Genomic DNA, 23,107 nt, shown 5'->3' with positions numbered 1-23,107 from the left:
CCAGTGATGATCCTGAGTTAACGGTCGTTAGAGAAAGTCTCCGGACCGGCAGCTGGAATAACCCGATAGCAAAATTGTTCGAGCCTTTTCGAAATGAATTGGGATTTATTGGTGACACAATCATAAGGGGAAACAAACTGGTTGTTCCAAAGTAGTTACGACAACGTTTGCTACTACTTGCGTACGAAGGTCATCCGGGTGAGTTAGTCATGAAGAGACGCTTGCGGGATCGAGCTAGGTGGCCATCAATGGATCGAGAGACCAGGGAATGTTGTGTATGATGCGAAGAATGTCAACTGGTTGGACTCCCACGCCGGCCAGTCCCAATGTGTCGAAGACAAATGCCATCAAAGCCCTGGGTTGACATCGCTATCGACTTTATGAGGCCCCTTCCCTCTGACGAATACTTATTGATCGCTGCTATATATTGCTTCAGTCGGTACAAAGAGGTTGATATTATGACTCACATAACTGCTGATGAAACTGTTGAACGCCTAAATAAAATTTTCACTCGCTTAGAACTATTACACATACTGGCCACAGGAGAACGGTTTGGTTGAACGCCAGGACCGATCGCTTTTCAAGAGGTTGCAAATCAGTCATGGGCTTGGACGAAGGATTTAAAACATTACTTGATTATGTGTTACATAACTTCCCATTCCACAACAGGGAAGACGCCGACGGAATTGTGCTATAGTAGAACAATAAGATCTTAATTACCCGCTATCGAAGACATTGAAACGGTACCTCCTTCTTCCGATTATCGAGATGAAAATGTGTGAAAAGTATACTGTAATAGACCGTGTGGGTTGAAGATCATTATTCTGGAAGAATCTACGAAAGGAACGTGGCTCATCTCAAGAAAGTACCATGGGAAGCAGTAAACAATTCTGGTGAATTGGGAAGTATAGCAACTAGCAGCACTGAGAAAATCGAAGAAGAATTTGCGGGGTTCGCAGCTGAAGAATATGAAGTACCCACATCTGGTATTGAAATATAAATTGACGAAGCTGTGGAAGCCCATAATTATCATCCAATAAAATCAAATTTATTATTCATAACATATTTTAGAAAAAGGAAGATGTGTTTAGCACTAATTTTAGTTTGTAGTAGTAGGCCATGACTTTAGGAGAATAAATTGTGCATCTGTAGGAGTAAGACGTGTTTGTATATTTCTAAGCGAACCCGTAAAACTAGTGTAAAGTGATATACAAGCCGGTCCTTATTCTGGAGTACCACAGCGATCATTTGATCAGCAACGTCAGTTATTAAGGCCCATCTCCCCTTTTCTAGTCTACTAAGTATTCGTAATCATCTTACAAATTTAAGAAGTGTCATTTGAACACATTTTCAAAAATAATTGAGGGGGTTATTCGCGAAGGGATTAAAGTGACAAAAAGATAGTTTATAAAAAATTGTATGAAAGTTCAAGAAATTTTTAATTTTCTGTGATTTTTTACATTTTTATAAACATTGTACAACTCTATCAACATATTTCCGCAAAGCTCGAAAGCCAACGCTTTTTTTTGCTGTAGTTAACTGAATTTTGACTAAAATGTCACTTACACCCCTCTGCTTCTAACCCCCTCAATAATGACAACGTTTTTCAATCCAAACAAATAACATCTGACTAGTTAACTGACTCACCTGTTCCATTGTGGAAAAGGAAAAAAGTACTCACCTTGATCGTTCCATAAATACCGAACTTTTCCACGGTAGGTTAGAGAATTCCTATTTATTAATATGTTCTTCAAGATGTAGAATCACAAACTAAATGCCACAGTATTCAGACAATTACAAAATGGACCACAAATGTGAACCGGAAAAACAAAAATCTTAGTATCGATTCTTGAGTATTTTTCCACAACAGAGAAACATTTTCTTAATGTTTCCAGCTCACCTTTCGTTTAATTCCACAAGTCTTTTTCCACATATGTCTAATATTGAATATGCAACCAAAAATGATGATGAAACAAGAGTTTTAATGAAAAGTGGACCGAGTAACGTAATCGAAAAAGGGAAGAATAAATGTGTGATTGTTGTTGAGGAAAAATAAGTCTGATTCATTGGATAATTGTTCATTTAATTGGCTTGTTTTTATTAAAAGAAATTGTTAAAATATATATTTAATATAAATATAAAGACCAAATAAAATTACAATTTTCTAAACACTATACACTGTTATTTTGTTCATAATTGTTTCTCGTTTTCTATGTTTGAATTCCCCGTTTCCTGTTTGTCTGCCTTATGCCGTGTATTAATTTCAATCGGTTACGGTTTCTCACTCTCTGTGCTTATCTAAACGAGAGAATTTCTTTTGTTTTCCAGTTGGTTTCATTTCATTGTCTTCATCTCCCTAATTTTTTTCATCACCATAGATTCTACCTTTTGTTTTTCTCAATTTATTATTTTTATTATTAACTAGTATTTACAGGAATTTATTTATACTCGCTAGGATTAGAAACTTAACTAGTGATAGTTACATGACAGTTAATAATTTATTTTTGTCCTACCATACATTTTGTTTAGATCAATTTAGAGTTTAATTTTATTGTATTATTTCCCTTATTACATTTTTGTCGTTATATTTAATTTGACGCTAAATACAGCGCTATTTATATCGCTCCGCATTAGGTTCCATTGCATTCATCAAAAGGCCAAAAACTTAGGAGAGTATTATCGAATACACCGTCTATAAATAGAGAGCATTTTGTTGTTCATTGTTGTGTAGTTGTCGCAATCCTGAACGTCCTTCACGTGTACTTGTGTGGTAGGAGTTCTTCGGTTTTGCTTCCGTCTTCGAATACAATGCGCCCCCATTGTTTTGTTAGTCGAAGCTGATTTTTGCTTGGCAAAAAAATAAAACATTAGCGCTGAACATTTACCATATATATATTTGTATACTATATACTGCTTGCGACACTATTTACACGCACACCAAAAACACAAACTGTCAGATCGAGAGGCGTGACAAAAAACCGCGGCTGTCACACTGATTGAACACAAACAAACTTCTACATGTAAACTCGGTAGTTAATTGCGATGGTTTCCTCTAGGTTTAATTCTTTCTTGCAGTTACATTGGTTTGTTATTGTTTGTGGTTGACGAGCGCCAGCAAATTAAACTATTGTTTACTTGAGTTGATTTAGATTCCTACTTACATATTTAACATGCTGATTTTTTTTACCATAATGCGCACACAAACATATCTTTCCCCTTTTTCAATATCTTCGTTCTGTTTTCGCTCTCATTCGCAACTGGTTCAGGGTCTATTCAGTCGTAAAACTTCCAGCTTATATTGTATCAAATTTACAACACTTGCAATGTGGTACATTGGGCAGAAGGAACTACTATTTTCTTGTTCGATTTTCCTTTGTTTTTTTTTTGTTGGAAAACTAAATGATCTATAACTATAAATGGTTTTGGTTGTTCTGTGTTTAACAGTGTTTTGTTTTTCGTTCAATGCTCGTATGTTTTCTGTTTCGAAGCCACGTTCAAGTCTCCAAAATGTCGTTGATGTATTTTGGTTTTCGTTCTGTGTTCTGATTGTTTACAGTTAGATATTTCTTCTATTTTATAACGCTAATAGATCATCCCTACAAATAAAAATGCACTTTCTTACAGTAGGTTAAATACCGTCTCTTTACTTTCCTAACGAATGTGTTTGATTGTTTCATGCTGTTCATTTTTGTTCAGTTTCCTTTTATTATTATAACGGATTTAATGTAAATGAGGAGAATAAATCGTTTTGGTACCGAAAATAAGACTTGGTAATAAATAAGTTACACTTAACAATTAACTGAAATTGACTAGAATTGTGACAATCGATCGAACCATAGTAGTAGAACAGTTAGGCGTTTTACCTTCGATTGCAGAATTTTCGCTGTGTTCGGTACGGCTCAATACTTGGATTAGGAGTTTCGATATTGGGTGTGGTATAATAGTCAGCACCGACTATTGATAGGAAAATCAAAAGTATTCTTAAGTCGTGATGCTGTTTCGATGGAAACTTCACGCACGTAGTAATAAATAATATAACCTCAGGGAAACGATTATGCGCCATTTTTTTGCGTTGGTTTATTAGTTAGGGCTTTTTACACACTATTCAACTATTATTTACATGTGTTTGTATTTCTTAAACATACTGCATTCGACATATTTGTTTGCGTTCTGCCTCTTACACTGCAAAGTTGCCTTTCCTTTAATACTTAACGCCAGCAAAATTATGTGATCATTTTTTTCTGAGTTTAGGAATGTATACTTATGGGTTAGTGGTTTGGTAGAAGGAAATTGCTTCGATTGCGTTTTGTTGGCGAATAATTTATGCTCAAGGAAGTTTTCAACCATGGGATATTTTTCAATCGAGTTTTCATTTTTTTAAATTTTGTGAACAGAATCCTTGATATATGCGATTGCCTTTCTTGAGGAGTTCTGATTTACTAATGCAGAAGAGGTTGTGGAATGAAATATTTTTAATGGGACATTATTGACGGGTAGCTTGTACGGAAATTCAAAATTTCTGCCAAAGTAGAATGTAATGGGGGTCAAAATTCAGATAGAAGATAATTAACGGTGTTAGATCATTCTAAATTAATAAATGGGTATTGGAATAGTGTCTCGCGATCACTACATCATGACATAAAAGTACATGAAACGAAACATTTGGTACATCTTGAATTCGTGACTCCATTCTACTGCTCAGTCTGATAAATATCAGCTGAACTTGGCGAATATTTGACGATTATACGAAGAGTGCACTTACCAAGGAAGATAAATAACCAAATGGTTAAAACCATGGATAAAACTTTAAAAAATTTGTGCCATGAAGCCTGTTGTGTAGTATTCGTACACCCAAAAAACATATCTTACAATTATTGGATAAAACCGTGTCATATACAATTCTGCAAGGTTTTAATACAAAAATGTAAGCTTCTTATACAGATACTGTATTAAAATAATACAGAATTGTAAGATTTCAATACAATGGTTGTATTAAAATCTTCCAAAATCTGAAAGGTTTTTATGCAGTACTGTATTAAAATCTGCCATCCACTGGTTAGGGTGTAATGGGACATGATTGATCTGAATGTGTAGTGTGGTCAAAATCAGAAAAGGAACAGTCCCAGTTTTCGCCTCACGGTCACAAATTTATCTTGAAAAAATTGAAAAACGACCCATTTCATCAGTTCGTTTTCAGAAAATCGCAAAGAATAAATAATTCACCTCACAACAATTTCTCAACGATTATCATATGAATAAAAATGGAAGGGATTGCACTGCACCTGATGGTAACGCGTTCGAGCAAATTTCCTTCGACCACATCCTCGTTTGGAGAGCTGCGATTTCAACAAAAACGAACTTCTCATGTTCTCCTTCTCTCTCTCTAATAGCTAACAATGATTCGAGCCTTTTTTAAACTGGTAGTTTTTGATTTGGGTTCCATTTCTTCTAGTGAACATTAGTAGTTAACCTTCTAAGCGTTGTTTGTGTTGTTTCTTTTGTTTGTCAGTTTCTCAACGTCTGTGTTTTGTTTCGCTACATACTTACCGACCTCTTTCTTTGATGCGCTTGGTTACATTTTCGTGTTTTGTTTATCGTTAAACTTTTGCTTTTTTAGTTTTTCTTGCGGAGCTTTTGTTTTCGATAGAAAAGACATAAAGATAGAGTAAGAACTGTAGAATAAATGTAGAGAGAAATGTCGCTGACGGTAGATTTTGGAATTTGGTAAAGTACTGGTTGTGTCGTTTTGGGCAATTCGTTGTTACTGTCATAGCCATATTTTTTTTTTTAAATTTCAAGTTACAAAATGTAATTAAATTTCAAAGTTTCTAACTGCATTTGATTCTGCTGTCTATTAAAACATGCCTTTCTATGAATGTGATTCGTTGGTGTTTGATAAACTTTTTCAATCGCTAGTTCAAATTACAAAACAATCGTACACTCAATAGGTAAAATAGGTGCCCACTTGAACATCATGGAGTAAGTTATGTGACTGATAACTGGGATCCTTTAATCATGAACAGTACTGTGTCTTCTATGAGTTTTTCGTTGATGGAAATGAGTGAATGGAGCAAATGTGTTCGGGATGTGAAGAAGTTATGAAACAGACCACAATCAGATGATTGTTGGGCTGACCAGTTCGTTACTTGACTTGATGAACTTAGTTACCAATATACCTTCGGAGAGGTGTTGCAAACGGTGTGGTCTCAGGATAAGTGGCCACATCAGATGGTAGCGATCGTTTGAGTAGCTTCTTCGCAGCAGTTGATGGACTTCGAGCTCGTGGCTTCGGTTGGTGTTGTGCCTCCTGCTGCTGTTGCTGCGTCGAGCGGGTGGAACTTGGCTTTGGTATTGCTGGAGATGATGCGGCAGATGAAGACGATGCAGCTGGTTGATCTGGAGCGGCCGTGGCTGATGATGATGGTGCTGGTGATGCTGGCGGTGGGTTCGTCGTGGCTGTCGTTGTTGCGAGACTACTGCCGTAGTCTGCTGTTTGTTGTGGTGATGTCTTTGGGGTCGTTGTTTGCGATGATTTATTATTAGAAATACTACCCTTAACACTATCATTTGCAGGAGCCCCTTCAGCCGTTCGTAGTTCATCGTCATCACAATGATCATCGTAACGGCAGGTGATCTTACCGTCCTGCGTTGAGAGTCGTTCCGTAGCATCGTCGGTTGCCGGATGGAGTTGCCGTATTAGCCAAGGAAGATAACAATGGAAGGCGCGTTCGATTTTATGCGTTTTTTAGCGTGTTGAGTGTGTGGTTCGAATGTGATCAAGTGTCGGAGGTTCATCGTTGCAGTAGTGGCAAAATCATGTGTAATGTTCACAGTGTGGTGTAGTTGAACGCAAGAAACAAAAAAGAGTGAAAGAAGAGAGTGAAAATTAACATATGTAGTATTTAACTTTTGTATTGATTCAATGGATACTTCTATTGTTCAGGCAGGATGTTTCTGGTGAGTCGATTGTCGATACGCTCGACTCGCGATAAACCATGATGAAGAAGATGGGTGAATGTTGTATTAAAAAAAAATCGACGGGCAGATTTAGTCCAAATTGACTACAACTCGAGTTTCCCTGCTGGAGTTGAAGATTTTGTATAAGATTTTTAAGGATCGGGGTGAGTTAATCGTACAGGGTGTCTCATATCAAACTGCATCACGAACAAACGCTATGTTTTCAATCTACGAATTGGGTATTTTCTCTTGCGGGCAGAAGTAGTATGGAGTGCATTCTTTACACTGTACTTTTATCGCTGTCAGTTTTTTTGGTAAATTGGAAAAATGACGTTATTTGATTTTGCGCAAGCACCTGGAGAATCCTCAACTCTCTCATCGGGATATCGCAGAACAACAACGGAATCGTGCAGTCAAGGGGAAGGGTCGTTTGCCCGAAACCCATTTGGCCGAATGCCACTAGGCCGAATGACCCTTTAGGCCGAAACCCATCTGGCCGAAAGGGTCATTAGGCCGAACGGGTCATTAAGCCGAAAGGGTCATTAGGCCGAAAGGGTCATTTGACCGAAAGGGTCATTAGGCCGAAAAGGTCATATGACCGAAAGGGTCATATGACCGAAAGGGTCATTTGGCCGAAAGGGTCATTTGACAAATGACTCTTTCAGTCTAATGATCCTTTCGGCCGAATGACCATTTCGGTCAAACGATCCTTTCGGTAAAATGACCCTTTCGGCCAAATTACCCTTTCGGCCAAATGACCCTTTCGGCCAAATGACCATTTCGGTCAAACGATCCTTTCGATAAATGACCCTTTTGGCCAAACGACCCTTTCTGCCAAAAGACCCTTTCAGCCAAATGACCCTTTCGGCCAAATTACCCTTTCGGCCAAACGACCCTTTCGGCCAAATGACCCTTTTGGCCAAACGACCCTTTCGGCCAAATGACCCTTTCGGCCAAACGACCCTTTCGGCCAAACGACCTATTCGGCCAATCGACCCATTCGATCAAATGACTTTCGGCCTAATGGTCTGTTTGGCCAAATGACTTTCGGCCTAATGTTCTGTTCAGGCAAATGGTATATTCGGTAAAACAACTTTCGGCCTAGTGATATTCGGCCAAACGACCCTTCCCCACGTTACTGCGAAACTTTTATCATCGAAAGGAAGGAGAAATGCGGTCAGAATGGATGTTCTTTTAGTGATCAGGAAGGAAGCGTTTATGCGGATACCCAATGCTTCGGCTAGAGATGTGGGTCAAAAGTTGAATCTGTCAAAGTCTTTCGTTCAGGGAGCGGGAATGACTATACGTACAAAGTGCAGAAGACTGCATTTCTCGACGAACGGCAAACTACGATGGGAACATCACGGGTGCGGAATCTGTACACCCAGATGTTGTTGCAGCCTCCTCAAGCAACCAGAAGTTAAGATTGTACTTAAATTTGTTCCTATCCGAACCAATTGGTTCACTTTTGGTTCACATTCAGTCCCACGCACCTTAACGTAACTTCAAAGTAAACTTTTGCGCTCCCACCATACAAAAAGTTACGTAGAATGCGATCTGATTAAGCTAAAACATCACTTCTTATCCGAACTTCTGGATGCTTGGGTCATTGTCTAATCATGGATGATGAGACTTACGTCAAGGCGAACTTCCGGCAGCTTCTGGGGCTAGTGTTCTTCACCGCCCAGGACAAGTTTGATGTTCTGGAGGAAGTAAGAAAGCAGACCCTTTCAAAGTAAGAGATACATGATTTGGCAAGCTATCTGCTCATGTGGCAAACGAAGTGCACCGTTACTGACTACCGGGACTGTAAACGGGGAGATCCACCTCAAAGAGTGACTACAGAAGTGGCCGGATCTAGCTTCGTGCCACTATTCAAATGTTGTCCTGAAGTGGTACGAAGACAACGGGGTCCGGACCGGGAGCGCACCCGAGCTAAGGCCCGTCGAAAACTACTGGGATATTATAAAGAGGGGCTACGGAAGCATCCCAGGAAGGTCAAGTCTGAGGAAGCCATGAAGAAAAAGTGGGTTTCCATACAGAAGAAGTTGCAGTCAGAAATTGTACAGAAACTAATGTGTGGAGTTAAGCGTAAGGTGCGAGATATTTAGCTTGTGGGTAATCCTTTATAAATTCCGGGAGTACAACTTGCAGTCTGTTCATTGATTTCGGAGCAATTCTGTGAAAATAATTGAGCTGTGGCGGACAATTTTTGAACAAGGTTTTCCGGCGAAACTGATTAGGCTGATGCGTGCAACGCTTGATGGCTCGAAATCAAGTATTCGGATTGCTGACGAAGTGTCAACTTGTGATCTTAGATGGATTGAAGCAGAGTGATTCGGTAGCTTTCAGTGGTTGCTCATTCAGTACGAATGTCGGAAAAATAGCGAAAACAATATTCAACAGACAACCGGATAGGAGCCGGCGACCTCGCGGAAGGCCACGAACATGCACGGTGAAATCAGGACATGTGGACCCGCAACGTTTGGGTAAACCGATTATTATGGAGTTCTATAAAACGTTACGCAACGACGCTGTAGCCAACAAGGTATCCAGGTAGGTACCAGATTTAGAACTTGCAATACTCTGACCCATTTAACAAACTGTTTAAATATTTTTTATGCGTGTCAAACAACAGTCTTACCATCTTCTTCATCACGGTATACAGAAAACAAGGTAGGCTCGTTAGAAAAATGACACTTCGAATGTGACGCATGTTTTATCGCCACATGTTGGAGTACAAAAGTAAGCATGCTACGACCATAGAGCATCGTCTCGGTCCAGCTTGTGCGAAGATAGCAGTGACGTCACATGTTTATATTCAAACTGAATGTTTACATACGTGATGAGCCTGCCTTGTTTTTTGTATGCCGTGTTCTTCATCTTCTGCCATTCACATAAAACAAATTTAAATTGTTACGATCGTGTGGTGGGTTACATAAACGGTGTCATTTACAGATAATTTTGAGTAATTAAACAAATGCTTCTATTTCCGACAAATGTGTAACAAAGTACTGTGCTCTCTGTAGTGAGTTGGTTGGTGAAATGAAAATCCAAATATGGTGAAATTTTCAAACACATTTTACACAACGAAATCTTCGCTCTTGCATAGCTAACGAAAGTCGTACGAATCGATCATTCTAATCGTGGTTATTGTTAATTTAAATTAGTTTTATGTCAGTCAAACTTATTACTACAGAAGATTCTGTGCTACCATCTATCTACGTCCTACATGTATGTACAAGCATGCGCTATAATAAAAAACCGAAATTCGCTACAAATATACAACTAAAGATGGGTGAACCCAAATTGTTTTGAAACGCTCGTTTTCGTAATTAGAAAATTAAACTCAAAACTTTGAATTGAAACGGACCTTAGAGATCATTCTTATACGGAGGAAGAATTGATTTTTCTTGGTTTCTGGGTGTGATGAGAAATGTTTTGTGTAATGAATGTTTTTTGTTCGGAACGACATGGACAATGGATTCAGGGAAATACCAAAGAGGGGTAAGCTTTCCATCACCAATGTGAGGTGGAAATGATGCGAGATGGGACTGATCACTGATTGTTGAAGTACTTGCGGAACTTGCAGACCACACTTGAACTGAATTTTAAGGGTAACGGAAATCGCTATGTGTAATTGAATCACGACTATCAGCAAGAGATTTCGTCGGGCATGCTAAGAAAGGTTCAAAGGAAAACTGAAAACTAGGCAAGCTCGTAAACGGAAACAGAACTCTAGATTGGTTGTCGAGGTGTATTAACCGACGAACAAAATCGGTGCTCAGTTTTGGTGCATTGGTGCAAAGTGAAAACCCTATATTTGCAATAAAATTACGTTGTTCTACATTGATTGATTGTTGGAAAATTGAATGTTTGCAAACAGGAGTGTGGCTGATGTAGTTGTTCGAAGTAAAATAACTGTAAACGGGTAAACGAAACAGATAACGTAACTCAGGGAACATAAATTCGGTTCAGAACTGAGTTGTTAATTTAACGAAACTGAAAAGATATAACCAGTGTGGATAGTAGAAGAGGATTCTAAGCGGAGAAAAACTATGAAGATGCATTATTGACTCCTTGCTGCGAGAAGGGAATTTCATCATGAAATAGTGAAATGTTGGTACAGTCGAAAACGGATGTGATCAGTTGAAAACTTTCTCAACTTGAGATGGACAATTTACATACATCATTGAAAAAAATTAAATTATCGGAAAAACGTGCCTTTAACAAATACAAAAAGTGTTTGTATTTACATTCTCATTATGATTAGGGAAAAGGGTTGTTGTAAAACTGCTAGAAGTACACAAACGTTGCTCATTGTGGTTATAAAAGTGAGGTGAGAAAATAGGAACATGTGATCTTTCTGTGATAGAAGGGGAATGGAACGGAAAGAAATTCAACTGAAAAGTCAAACCTCCCTGCCTCATGTTCTTGACGGCGATCGTTAAAAAATTGGACACATTCTGGACAGGTTCAATTCACTAACGGGTTCAACAGTCAGAACGAACATGAAGCGGAGCAGGTCTGCAAGTACGTAATTCGAAATAAAGAAAGCAGCATTTCAGAACCGAAAAGATCAAACAGTTGGCGAAGAACGAAAGGAAACGATAAAGGTATAACCAAACCGAAGAATACCAAACCATAAGTTCAAAAACGAATGTTAGTGTAGTTAAAGAGTGATTTTTTACCGATGCACACAACACGCGGAATTGCTCACCAGTTGGGCACAGTAGGGGACCTGGAATGTAATCGGTTCGCAGGTTACAGTGTTATTGGTTAATATTATTCGGTAATTGATATTTATTTATTATATATGGGGAAAAATATGATTAGGCACAATGGTGGGACTGCAAATGCGAGGGAGATCTGTGGGAGGTTGGTGTTAATTTTAGTAAGTTGGACTTGTGATATGGGTTGTAATGAATGTTGATACGCCAGAGTTGATTGTGATTTTATTCGCTGTTACGCAGTATCTGCTATGGTATAACTTTGGGTGATTGAGACAGTCTTATATACATTGAGCCTTTTACAACTCGATGGGCGGAACCATCAGTCCCCCGCTATTTTCTGACCATCTTCTAAGGTAAAAGATCTAAGCCCCTTCAAGGTGGTTCAAAACAATTATTTGGCTCCACCACGTTGATTAGATTTTGGCTCGTTCAAATTGACTGACCACATTTCGTTTTAATTAGGGGAAAAGAAGGCTTTGGCAGGTTTTGTTCTATTATTGTCAGGGGGGTTTTTGTCGACCAAATTTTATGAAATTTGGCCACGATATTCTTTGATATGCAAAGAATGTTTAGGCCAAATTTGAGCATAATCAGTCATAAAAACCCCCTGACAATAATAGAACAAAACCTGCCAAAGCCGTCATTCCCCCTATGTATGGGATAATTATGTGGAAATTATCTTTTCCTTTAGTTGACGTGATCATCAAGGTGAAACTGCCCGGAAATCAAATAAAATTTACCTTCAGAGGCACCAATCTTAACAAAGGAGCAACAAAAAGCTGTCATCTTTTTAATTTGGCTTTGCTGCGTCGCAGCATGCACAGAATAAAAAGTTGACAGCTACTCGTTGCTTCAGCGCTTGAAAGCTCGAGGTGAAACAATATTCGATTCCGAAAAGTTCGTCCTAAAATTTCTTAGAGGGCATCATCTAAATGTACACTGCAACTAAGTAGCCTGATTTTATCTGTGCTATTTTCACCCTAATTTGAAATCGATTTCTAGCTATTGAAATGACAAATTAGATGTAATATTCGTTGAGTAAATTCTATTAAATAGTGCTTTTAGTCATTTGTTTGCGTGTTCGACATAATTGTACCAAAAATGAGTGTGTTAAATTTGCGAATCGCAATTCTCAAGGTACGTATTGAACTATTTATAGTTTAGTTAATCAGTCTGCTTTAATTTCAATATTTACTTAGAAAATAGATGTACGGATTATCGTACTAAGATGCAAAATCCGGTGATTGATTATTGATCATCATTTAGGGCTTTGAAATTTTTCATGAAACAAGGCTTATTAAGAGATAAAACTTGCGCGGGTCCCACGCGAACAAATATCTAACCTGTTTTGTTCGTAGTTTGCTCACAGAGAACAGACGTTCATCTTTATTCACGTGCTTGTGTAAAAGTTTGTACTGGTCATTTTGAAGTATGTCATAATGCCCCCGTTGCGCGGTGCTAGTGTGCTGATAAATATGGTTAAAAATTGCCGTATTTGACTGTTTAGCGCTAGTGTTCATTCTGAATCGCTCCAAGGCTCGCTCCTAGATGGCAGCACTACATGGTTTATGTAGTGTATGCCAACGCATCACTTAGTGAGATTGAGTTTTTATGTTGGCCAACCTTCGTTGGCGGCGCTGGGGTGCGATTTAAATCTTTACACACGTTTTTAACGAAATTTTGTTCGAGCATCCATGTCTGTTCTCTGTGGTTTGCTGCTGACCGATTTCATATTACTCATGCCTCGGTTGATTTGTTCGTATAATCGTAATGAAAAAACCTGAGTGATACGAGATGTTGCAACCAGCACATTGACGAACAACAAGCAAACAGGATATTTTATCGTGATACAAACTTTCATTGGAATAGAAATAGAAATTCAATCCGAACAATGAAATTGAAATAATGTAATTTAGCAATAAAAAATCGATGAGTGAGAAACAAATTTGGAAAAAACTTGCGAATAAAGTGAGAGCTTCTTAAGGAAAATGGAAATACATATTGCGTGAAAATATTTAAAATCAATTATCAATTTGTTATCCAAAAGGCCAAATGCATAATATAATCTGCTGTACCTTTGGAACTATAGTGATATTTCTACCCGGAAAGAGGCAATGTTGAATGTAATTCCTTTTTAAAAAAAATGCATCTGCTCGGAATAATGCCATGGTAAATGCGTACCTTCTTCAGAGGGTGTTTCACCAGATAATGAATGTTATTATTCGTTCTTTAATAACATGTATCTTCCCTGAATATGATAATGGGGGATGTGATGCATTCTTTAAAAGAAGGCATTTTTGCAAAATTAAAAAAAATGGTAGATGTGGTCCTTTAAAAATAGGCGTTAGCTCGAAAATATGCAAAGATGATTGTATGATATTCGCCAGAAAACCATTTCCCAGAAAACCAAACGCCAGAATGCATCTGCCAGAATGTGCCATTCCCCAGAAAACCATTTCCCAGAATGTAACATTTGCCAGAACACCATTTTCCAGAATGTAACATTTGCCAGAAAACCATTTCCCAGAATGTAACATACCCCAGAAAATAATTTGAAACACTTACGTGTTATGATTCCTGATCCATTTTTGAATGGTTATTCTTAAGTTACATGTAGTGTGAAAGTATTTGCATCTGGTAATGCTTTGTCATTGATAAAACTCATATAATTACCTAAATTTATTCTGATATATTTTGACAAATGTTTATATTTATATTTTATTCAAATAACTTTGAATTACTATTTCATAACGCAATAAAAAGTAATATAAACATAAGAATATAGCAACAAATCAATTTGCTAACAGTAACACTAACCACTAACTCATTTGTATATCCAATAAAAAACAGTGGCAAATTATGCAATAACATAATTATTTGAGCAATCCAGTAGTGTATACATGTACATGTACTAAAGAAATATTTTTGTTTAAAGCATTAAATAGCTTTTAATGATTTGCATATATTGTACGTTAGGAATGAATATGTCAGACCTAATAAACGTTAGGCATTATTCAGCCTTCTTCATTGTGTAGGCTGTTCTTTAGCGCATTTTATGCGTTACGTGCATAATATGTGTTTATGCCTAACTTACTTATACCTAACGTACTTGTGCCTAGCAGGATATTACCTTTTGAACTGTTATCTAGATAAACAGCCATGGCATTTTTATAAATGTAATATTTCTGGGATACAGAACAGCAGCTAAACGCTTGATAGATGAAGAGTGGCATTTAACGAGTGACGATAATTTGAAAGATAATCATGAATAATCCTTTAGAAGAAATGAGCAGAGTTTATAGAGAAAATTTGTTTAGTGAGAACGTGCTTTATACAGTTCAAGATATTTGTGGTCCAATATATTTATGGCCAAAATACATTAAACAAATTGTTCGCTCTAAATCGTTCAACTATAGTGAGAGACTGAAGTTAACTATGTTTTTTTTACGTGAATGGCTTGCGGAATACGGATTGCTGGTTGAGGTTTGTAATGGCCGTTAAAGGTTACTCGTTTCAACGGTATGACCGCGAATTGAGTTCACTTCTAACGTATTATGAAAAAAAAAAAAGTGTTCAGAGGAAATATTTCTCTTATTGTGTTTGTCACAAAAAGTATGAATATTTAGATGGAACTGATCGAGAAACACCAATAAAGACATAAACTGGAAACAAAACCATGTTTTTTTTTCTTTCAAAACGATCACAATTTTATAATAAAAATGTTTTGGTAATATGTTATAAATGACTTCAGTATCAATGTACAGCACAGCTTTAGCTTATATTACTTCTTTTTCCACACCAGTTGCAGACTTGAAGTGGAGGCGCACGATATTTAATGTAATTTTTTTTAAGATAACAGTACACTCTTTGTATTTGTCTGGGCCGTCCAAAATCCATTTTGAATCATTATGGTAGATGAAATATGCAAATATCATACAATTAGGAGGTTTTACTACTAAGATCCTTTACAACAGCCATATTGGTTGTATTGGCTCATGACACAAAAAACTTCAACAACTTTATCTTTATTGTTTCTGTTTACCACATACATTTACGATATGATAATAGCAACCTATGAACCATTTCTAAATATTATACACTACACATACATGTGCTTGTGATACAGGCTAAAGACCACTTATAGCTGAATTTGAATATCAGTCGATAAACGCTAGAGGCAGATACATCAGATGAATACATCACGTGCTCTGAAAACGACCCAGATGAGCAAAACAACTGCAGAATAATATCAAGCGGAAGGTCAACGAAGTTACTGCACAATGGATACATCTACCATAAAGATAAGATGTTATTTGTTATATTATTCTTAGTGGTGTACATTTAATTTAATTTTACCCAGACCCCCGACACCGTATATTGGCAATGTGCGCAACGGCGTGGTCAAGATGGCGGCTGTAAATGCGGTGGAAGAGCCCGAACACGTGTACAGTCTGGAATCCATTCTTTGTTATCAATCTCAGATCATAACCACATGCCAGATCCATTCGAATCGGAGACTGAGCGATATCGAGCGGCATTGAAGAGTAAGGCTGAAGAAGTCACAGAACGTTCAGAAAAAATTATCAGAAGCGTCGCCCAAGAGTTCTCAGTTAAAGTGAGTTTTTTTCATTTATGCAATGTTCCGTATAAATACCACCAATACACACAGATAACCACAGATTCATATCAGTACTCTCTGATTGTTTTGGTGAAGGCAATTAATTAATAACTAAGGTACTATTTTAGAAGAAAATGTTCTGAAATACACAAATGAGGTATAAAGATCAACACAAATAAAGCCGCTCAAATTAGAACGTATTTAAATAATTCAGAAATACAATTGGTAATATTACACAGAAACTTTTACATACAATGCCCAATTTTTTTAAAAGCTTTAATTTTTTGAACAAGCATAATTTTGACCATGAGTCTGTACTTTATGTTACAGGTACAAGCCTCTAGCTGGAAAATGGCTCAAAGAAGATTCATTCAACGCAACAGAAAAGCAACACGGCTTCCCGATGATCCCACGGACTACGACGAAATCGAATCGGAATTTAAACAGACTTTTGATGGAAAACCCTTTTTGTTAGCGAATGTCGAGTTGGAAGAAGGACGGCTAATGATCTTCTCGACAATTGACAATTTAAGAAAATTGAGTAAGTCGGAAACAGTTATTCTTGATGGCACATTTTCTTCCACGCCGAAAGGATTCCGTCAAATTTTTACCATTCATGGGTACCGTTTGTTCATTTCCTGCTCCCGAGCAAAAGTAAGCAAGTATATAAAGTTGCTTTAGCAACAGTCAAATCTATCGCGAAAGATCCATGCGTCCTTTTTTCACATATATCGAAAGGAATTACGTTTTGGGTTCAAAAATTAAGAAAACAGGTCCTCGATTCCCTCCGGAGTTTTGGTCGGTCCGAAAATCTACAGTTGAAGATTTACCGCGTACCACAAACTCAATAGAAGGGTTTCACAACAAATTTAATGCACTGTTTAAAGGAGGTGGCGATCAAAAATTTTATGCGATTGTTAAAGGTTTCAAGGAGGAAGAACAAGCCTCATCAGCAGAATATTTGAGATTTTTACAAGGAGAAATAACATCAAGCCATTACAGTAAACAATTGAAAAAGAAGAATGAAAGATTAAAACGAGCAATTTTGTCAAGAACCGCTGGACAAATCAATCTACTTGAGCATATTCAAGGACTGGCTTTGATACTATCTCGCAAGTAGTTATAATAATAGCGATCGACCGCAAATGTACATTAATTAATTGCTTAAGTGTAAATGTGAATTCTGAATAAATAAAATCACTAATTGATCTACTACAAATAATTATCCACCGAAATTTTAAAAAAATCTGGGGAATGGTACATTCTGGCAAAATATTTTCTGGTAAATGGTGCATTCTGGCGTTTGGTTTTCTGGGGAATGGCACTTTCTGGCAAGTGGTTTTCTGGCGATTGTCATTCTGGCGGTTGGTTTTCTGGCGAATGGTTTTCTGGCGATTATCATACAATCGCAAAGATGAATAAATTGAGAATGATAATAAGGACTTATCTGATCTCTTATTTTGATGCAGGCGAAATTGGCCAGAATAAGGAAAAATATATATAAGATCCCTTATTACTCAAAATGTATTGAATGTATTATATTTCACCGAAAAACATTTTGCCGAACTCATTTTCTCAATATAGCATTAGGCGGGCTAATATAAATTTTATTATACCTGGCAAGCGTGCTACTTGCTTAGTAAACGAATTATCTCCTCTTTTTGATTTATTGCGGACAGAATTTCTGTCTCGAGAGGCCTTAATTAAAAGAAGGTATTATCTCCTCCATTCTCATTACACCGGACATACACAATCATTTAAAGAAGGCGTTGTTTCATTCTTTCACTTTTTCCAGACAAACGAGCTCATTTAAAGAAGGGGCTATCTATCTTTTTTGCCTTATACCGGGCAAATGTGTTCATTCGAGGAAGACATTATCACTTTCTTTCCCTTAATACCGGGCGATGCCATCATCTAAAGAAGGAATTATCTCCTACCGTCATCTTATATACCGCCGACAGACGCGTTCATTTTAAGAAAGACATTCCCTTGGCTTTAAACCAGGTGAATGCGTTCATCATACCAAACGAACTTATTAATTTCGAAAGCCAATATCTCCTCACTTCGTCTTATACAGATCAAATGCATTAATTCAAAAGAAGAGGATTGCACTTCTTTCAATTATGTCTTCATCTTCAATGGCTTCATTCAATCACAGAGCAGAGCTGTTTTTCAACTTGAGTGTTCTACTAATATTTCCACAGTTATCAGAAAGCTTTCCGGTACCTGCCAATTGCATGAATGTCTTGTGTAGCAATTACAATGTATATACTGTACACAAAGGGCCCAAAATGCTTTCCACCTGAAGCATCCTTAGGCCACACCGAGAATCGAACTGGTAGCCTCCGGTTCAAGCAATCATACGTCTTTGCTCGCATGGCTTGCCATCTTGTACCCATCGCCTTGTACGGCATTCAAAAAGAAGGAAGTGTATTCAGGGAAATGTTACATTCAAGGGAGTTAGTCCATTCGGGAAATGTTACATTTGGGAATTGTTATTCAGGGAAATTGCATTCGGGAAATTGCATTCGGGGAATTTGTTATTCAGAATTGTCGTACAATCCAAAAATTTACCGATTGTGGCTGGTTTATACGTTATTGAAAATATTAAAACATTGAGATTTGTTTTTCATGACAACCACCAATTGAAAACCACGTCTGATTAAACTTAATTTAGCTTGTCTGTTATATTGCTATATCTTTCCCAAATACAGGCTTATTTACGGAGGCACAAATTGTATTGATCGATTTCTCTTAATCGATTTTATATTTTATTTATAACTCAAAGGTTTTAAAAGCTACAACCGTGATTATTAATTCCGATGTAAGATACAATCTTCTCTTATCTCCCAAACCATTGAATCATCGACAAACTAGCGCAATTCGGTACAATAATGAAAAGTATAGATCTACATCCCTATGAAACTAAGCGCGAGATTTGTGTTTCACTAAGTTGCGAAATCACAGCAGGCCTTGGAAAATTTGTTCATAAAGGAATGAACGCCTCGATTCTAGCCCCTAGAGAGGTTATTATTTCGCAGCACCTAGTAAAGATTGCTGTATTGCGCGTTGCTTGTTGTTTTAAGGATTGAGAGTAGGATGTTCTGAAAGCAACATCTTCAAAAGCCGAGGCAACGGCGATTGGCGACAAGGTATCGTTCAGTAGGATGGCTCAAGATGAGAATGCATCCTGTGTCTATCGGCAGTGTTGCAAATGCGACTGCGTTTTGCGTAATAATACAGCCAGGTTAGTGAGAAAGAAAGAGTTTGAGCTATATACCTGTCTTCAACATTTTTGTTCCAACATAAATGCGCAACTCATACTCAGTACGGTATAAGTGGTATGACTGCGGCAAGGGACTTGGCATCTGGTAACCCCGGAACTAGACCGATCATCCAGCGGCGACCGGAGATTCGGAGTTCTGTGACGTCACAGGACGAGTGCGCGTTTCTCAAACATTCTCGAACATTCCTCCAGTTCAGTGGAGACGCACGGTATTTTTCGCCTCAATACCGCTCGGAGTTTAAATGCCCGCGTAGGCTAAATCCTTCCCCAGGAAGCTTCTCTCTTCTCGGAGTGCCGGTTGGCGGCTCGTGTGCGCGCTTGATCAATTCTGAAACCTGGCTTGCGACATGTCCCAGAGGTAAGTGGCGATTTTTGGATCAGTTCTGAAACTTGGCTTGTTGATGCGTCATTATTTTGCAACATCATTATTTTGCAAATCAATTTCATAGGAATGTGTTCTGAGGGTATTTGGTCCATCTGTTCACATTCCGGAAGACCCTGGAAGTTTGACATACCGCAAACCAGGTTTCAGAATTGGCCCAAAAGTGGCCACTTTCCTCAAGGAACCATCATTCCAGGGTGTCCCGAATTTGTGGTGTCCCGAATCCCGTGATTTGCAAAATCACGAAGTTTGACACGTCGAAAGTCGTGTTTCTGGCTCGATCAGGCAGTTGCCATTTTTCCGGGACTGGAGGATACCTCAGTACTTCCATCAATATCTCTGGAATCATCTCCATTTTAAAAACTGACGACCAATGCCCCAAAAACTATAGGATTGCAGAGAACAGAACCAAATTCCGATGCAAGACGGCCGAGAACCATCAACGGCGTGTTTGGTAGAACAGTATTACCACAACAAAATTCGCTAAAATTTCAACTACGTTAAAGTGCAGCTTCTTATCTTTCATTTCCTGGGTATTTTAAGAAAATCTACCGAGGGTTCCCGAACAACTTTTTTTTTCTTTTCCAAATAGTACTCACCTTACATTCTAGTCTAATATCAGTTGTCAGTCACGAGTTATTTCTTTCATTCATTTTTAACCTATTCTTCATGAATTGTTTCATTAGATTCATCCCTTTAGCACAATTTTTCAAACTCACGAGAAACCTTCACAAAACTACATTGGTTCTGATCGTTGAGATTTTCTATTTGCGTTTTATGGTTGAAGGTGATATTAGAAGCTTGACTAAAGGCGATTGCGAACGTTATTAAAATTGATTGCCAATAGCAATATGCGACAATACAACAAAAGTGGACGTGACGTGTTAATATTTGTTATAAGAGGAGAAAACTGTGCTGCTGTTTGAAAGAGCCACAATATATGTAGTGAAACGAATTTACTGGTTTGGTTGAATCACTCGTTCTCATTAACTACGCATCGCAGCGATATGGACAACATACAGCAAATGTTTTTTTATATTTTTTAAACGCTGCCACTTTTTACGGTTGAAATCAGAAGAGATTTTATTGTATACTTAGAGCTAGCTCAGCTTCAAGGAGACGCGTTTTCCAACTAAAAATTTGTTAAGGACCCCTCGGTAGATTTTTGACGTAGGACTTACGTCTCTCTTTACTATACCGGGTGTCATTCCAAAATATTCAAATCGACCGGCGTTACGCCTTTGTGTTGAAAGATTTTAAACGTTAATAGCGTTTCGTCCTCAATGGACGAATTTCTGCGGTAAGCCCTCAATCGACAGATTTCAAGTATGCCTTTCATGTCCATGCTTGATAAGACCCGAAAAACTTGTTTCAATAGGCATGGAACTGTTTTCAATGAAAACATTGAGATCAAGGAACCTATAAATATGGGTACCACATAATTCTTGCATCATTCCATTCTCATTGGTGCAGACACCAGCGAATAAGCAGCCGCTGGGTCTGCCGAGAAGCCATAAATAGCGCAACGCGATTTTTTCTTTCATTCTGACCGGAACAAGCGAAGCAACCGCATCATCGATCGAACACCCAAACCTTTTGGCAGGGAGTGAAGTCCGCACCGACCGCTTTTTCGGCCCGGTACCATCGAAGCCCCCATCATCAGCCGAACCCTACCCAGTACAGCAGCAGTCCACCCCACAGACCCGTCAAAGCAGCAATGCTGAGTAGATACCGGCAGCAGCAGCAGAGTCGAGCGAGACAGGCTCAAGCATCAGTGATGAGCTGATACAGGCTGAAGAAAAGCCACATGATGCAGCATGTATGTCCAAAAAACAAACGGTTCTTCAGAGAGCCAATAATAGAGGTCAATATCAAAGCTTTCAATACGCTTCGGGATAGAAATTGTACTTAAGTGCCAAATCCATTATTCTAGTGATACAATTTTATGCGTGATTTTCATAAATAGCGTCAAAACTATCAGTGGATAATTTTTCTGATTTAACCGCGAAGTGGACGAAGGACTTCTTAACCATGCCTCTCACATAATATTTGGATATTTGGATTAAAAAAACACCGATAACAGCTCAAACATTAATAAACTATCAATCGATTTTTCATCAAATGTTGGATTTTTTGGCATTGATCAAGAAATATCTAGATAAACATTGTTTGATACTGACCGCACACAAAGCGAACGTGACTGAATGATCGTCCCATGTTACCAATTCTAAATCTTATCACCCGAAATCCCATGTCCGGGTGTTTCCTTCCATCTACTACTAACAATGTTGTCTCAGAAAAAACACGTACTTCTCACCTAAAACAGCAATTCTAAGCTCGCTTGCCCGGCTTATTGGCCTGTATCAAACGAAAAGTCCCGTTAGGAAACAGACGCCAGCAGCGAGCAACAAGTGTAAAAAAGAAGAAGCCCTTCTCGAACGCGTTGATGATGATGACGCTTTGGCTGACAAAGAAGCGGGATACAAGACACTAGCTGATTGGCCCATCAATTGGGAAGCAGAGAAGATTCAAAATAAGGTATAAAAGAAAAGTGCATTCGCTCGCAGAGCATTCAGTCTTTTTTATACCATCACTAGAAATTCGCGGTTATTTGAAAAGATCGTTTTCTTACTTTTTGGACTTAGCCGAAGCAAACAGCCTTTTTCAAGGCTCTAAGAGTTAAAAAATATGTTCTCCTTCGGTCGATATCGCACGGATTAGGAGGCCCTACATCCCCTGCTGGGCCAACTTGTGGCTTATTTCAGGCAGTCCTTCAGTGGGAAGGTTGCCACTGTCGAGGCTAATATTCCGTGACCGGACAGATACCTCCTGAATTGTTTTTGATGATTCTTGTTCGAGGTAGATTTGATTTATGTGTCGGTTTGATGAGAAGATTTTGCCAAGGAATGGTGTGCAACGTTATCTATCCAAAATAGTTGATGTGAGAAATTTGGACATATTATGTATCTTAAAGGCATGATCACCACCAGCGAGAATAATCTGGGTGAACTACGCACCCAGAGAAAACAATGGATCACCGATGAGACCTGGAGGAAGATAAAGTAGCGAAGAGAAGCCAAAGCCGCGATAGAGCGATCGAAAACCAGAGGAGCCAAAGTCTTAGCCCGTCA

At 38.3% G+C, this 23,107-nt stretch overlaps 1 protein-coding gene across 6 annotated transcripts in view; it reads right to left on the bottom strand.

Annotated features, from left to right (window-relative positions):
- Positions 1 to 2,066: 2,066 nt before the first annotated feature.
- LOC134226306 (protein kinase C-binding protein NELL2-like) overlaps positions 2,067 to 23,107 on the bottom strand; it is a 383,009-nt gene continuing 361,968 nt past the window's right edge. For 4 of the 6 annotated variants that reach the window (XM_062706998.1, XM_062706997.1, XM_062707002.1 and 1 more), the window contains 2 exons: positions 11,649 to 11,698; positions 2,067 to 6,643 (listed from right to left, as the gene is read on the bottom strand). In XM_062706998.1, the coding sequence (XP_062562982.1) occupies positions 6,115 to 6,643; positions 11,649 to 11,698 (579 nt within the window). In that variant the 3' untranslated portion in view covers positions 2,067 to 6,114. The remainder of the gene's footprint in view (positions 6,644 to 11,648; positions 11,699 to 23,107) is intronic. The other 2 variants (XM_062706999.1, XM_062707000.1) reach the window with 2 other exon arrangements.

Source organism: Armigeres subalbatus, chromosome 3 (assembly GCF_024139115.2).
Source record: "Armigeres subalbatus isolate Guangzhou_Male chromosome 3, GZ_Asu_2, whole genome shotgun sequence".
Taxonomy (NCBI): Eukaryota; Metazoa; Arthropoda; class Insecta; order Diptera; family Culicidae; genus Armigeres; species Armigeres subalbatus.
Note: the sequence above shows the minus strand (reverse complement) of the source record. Positions and strands in the feature narration are given on the sequence as shown.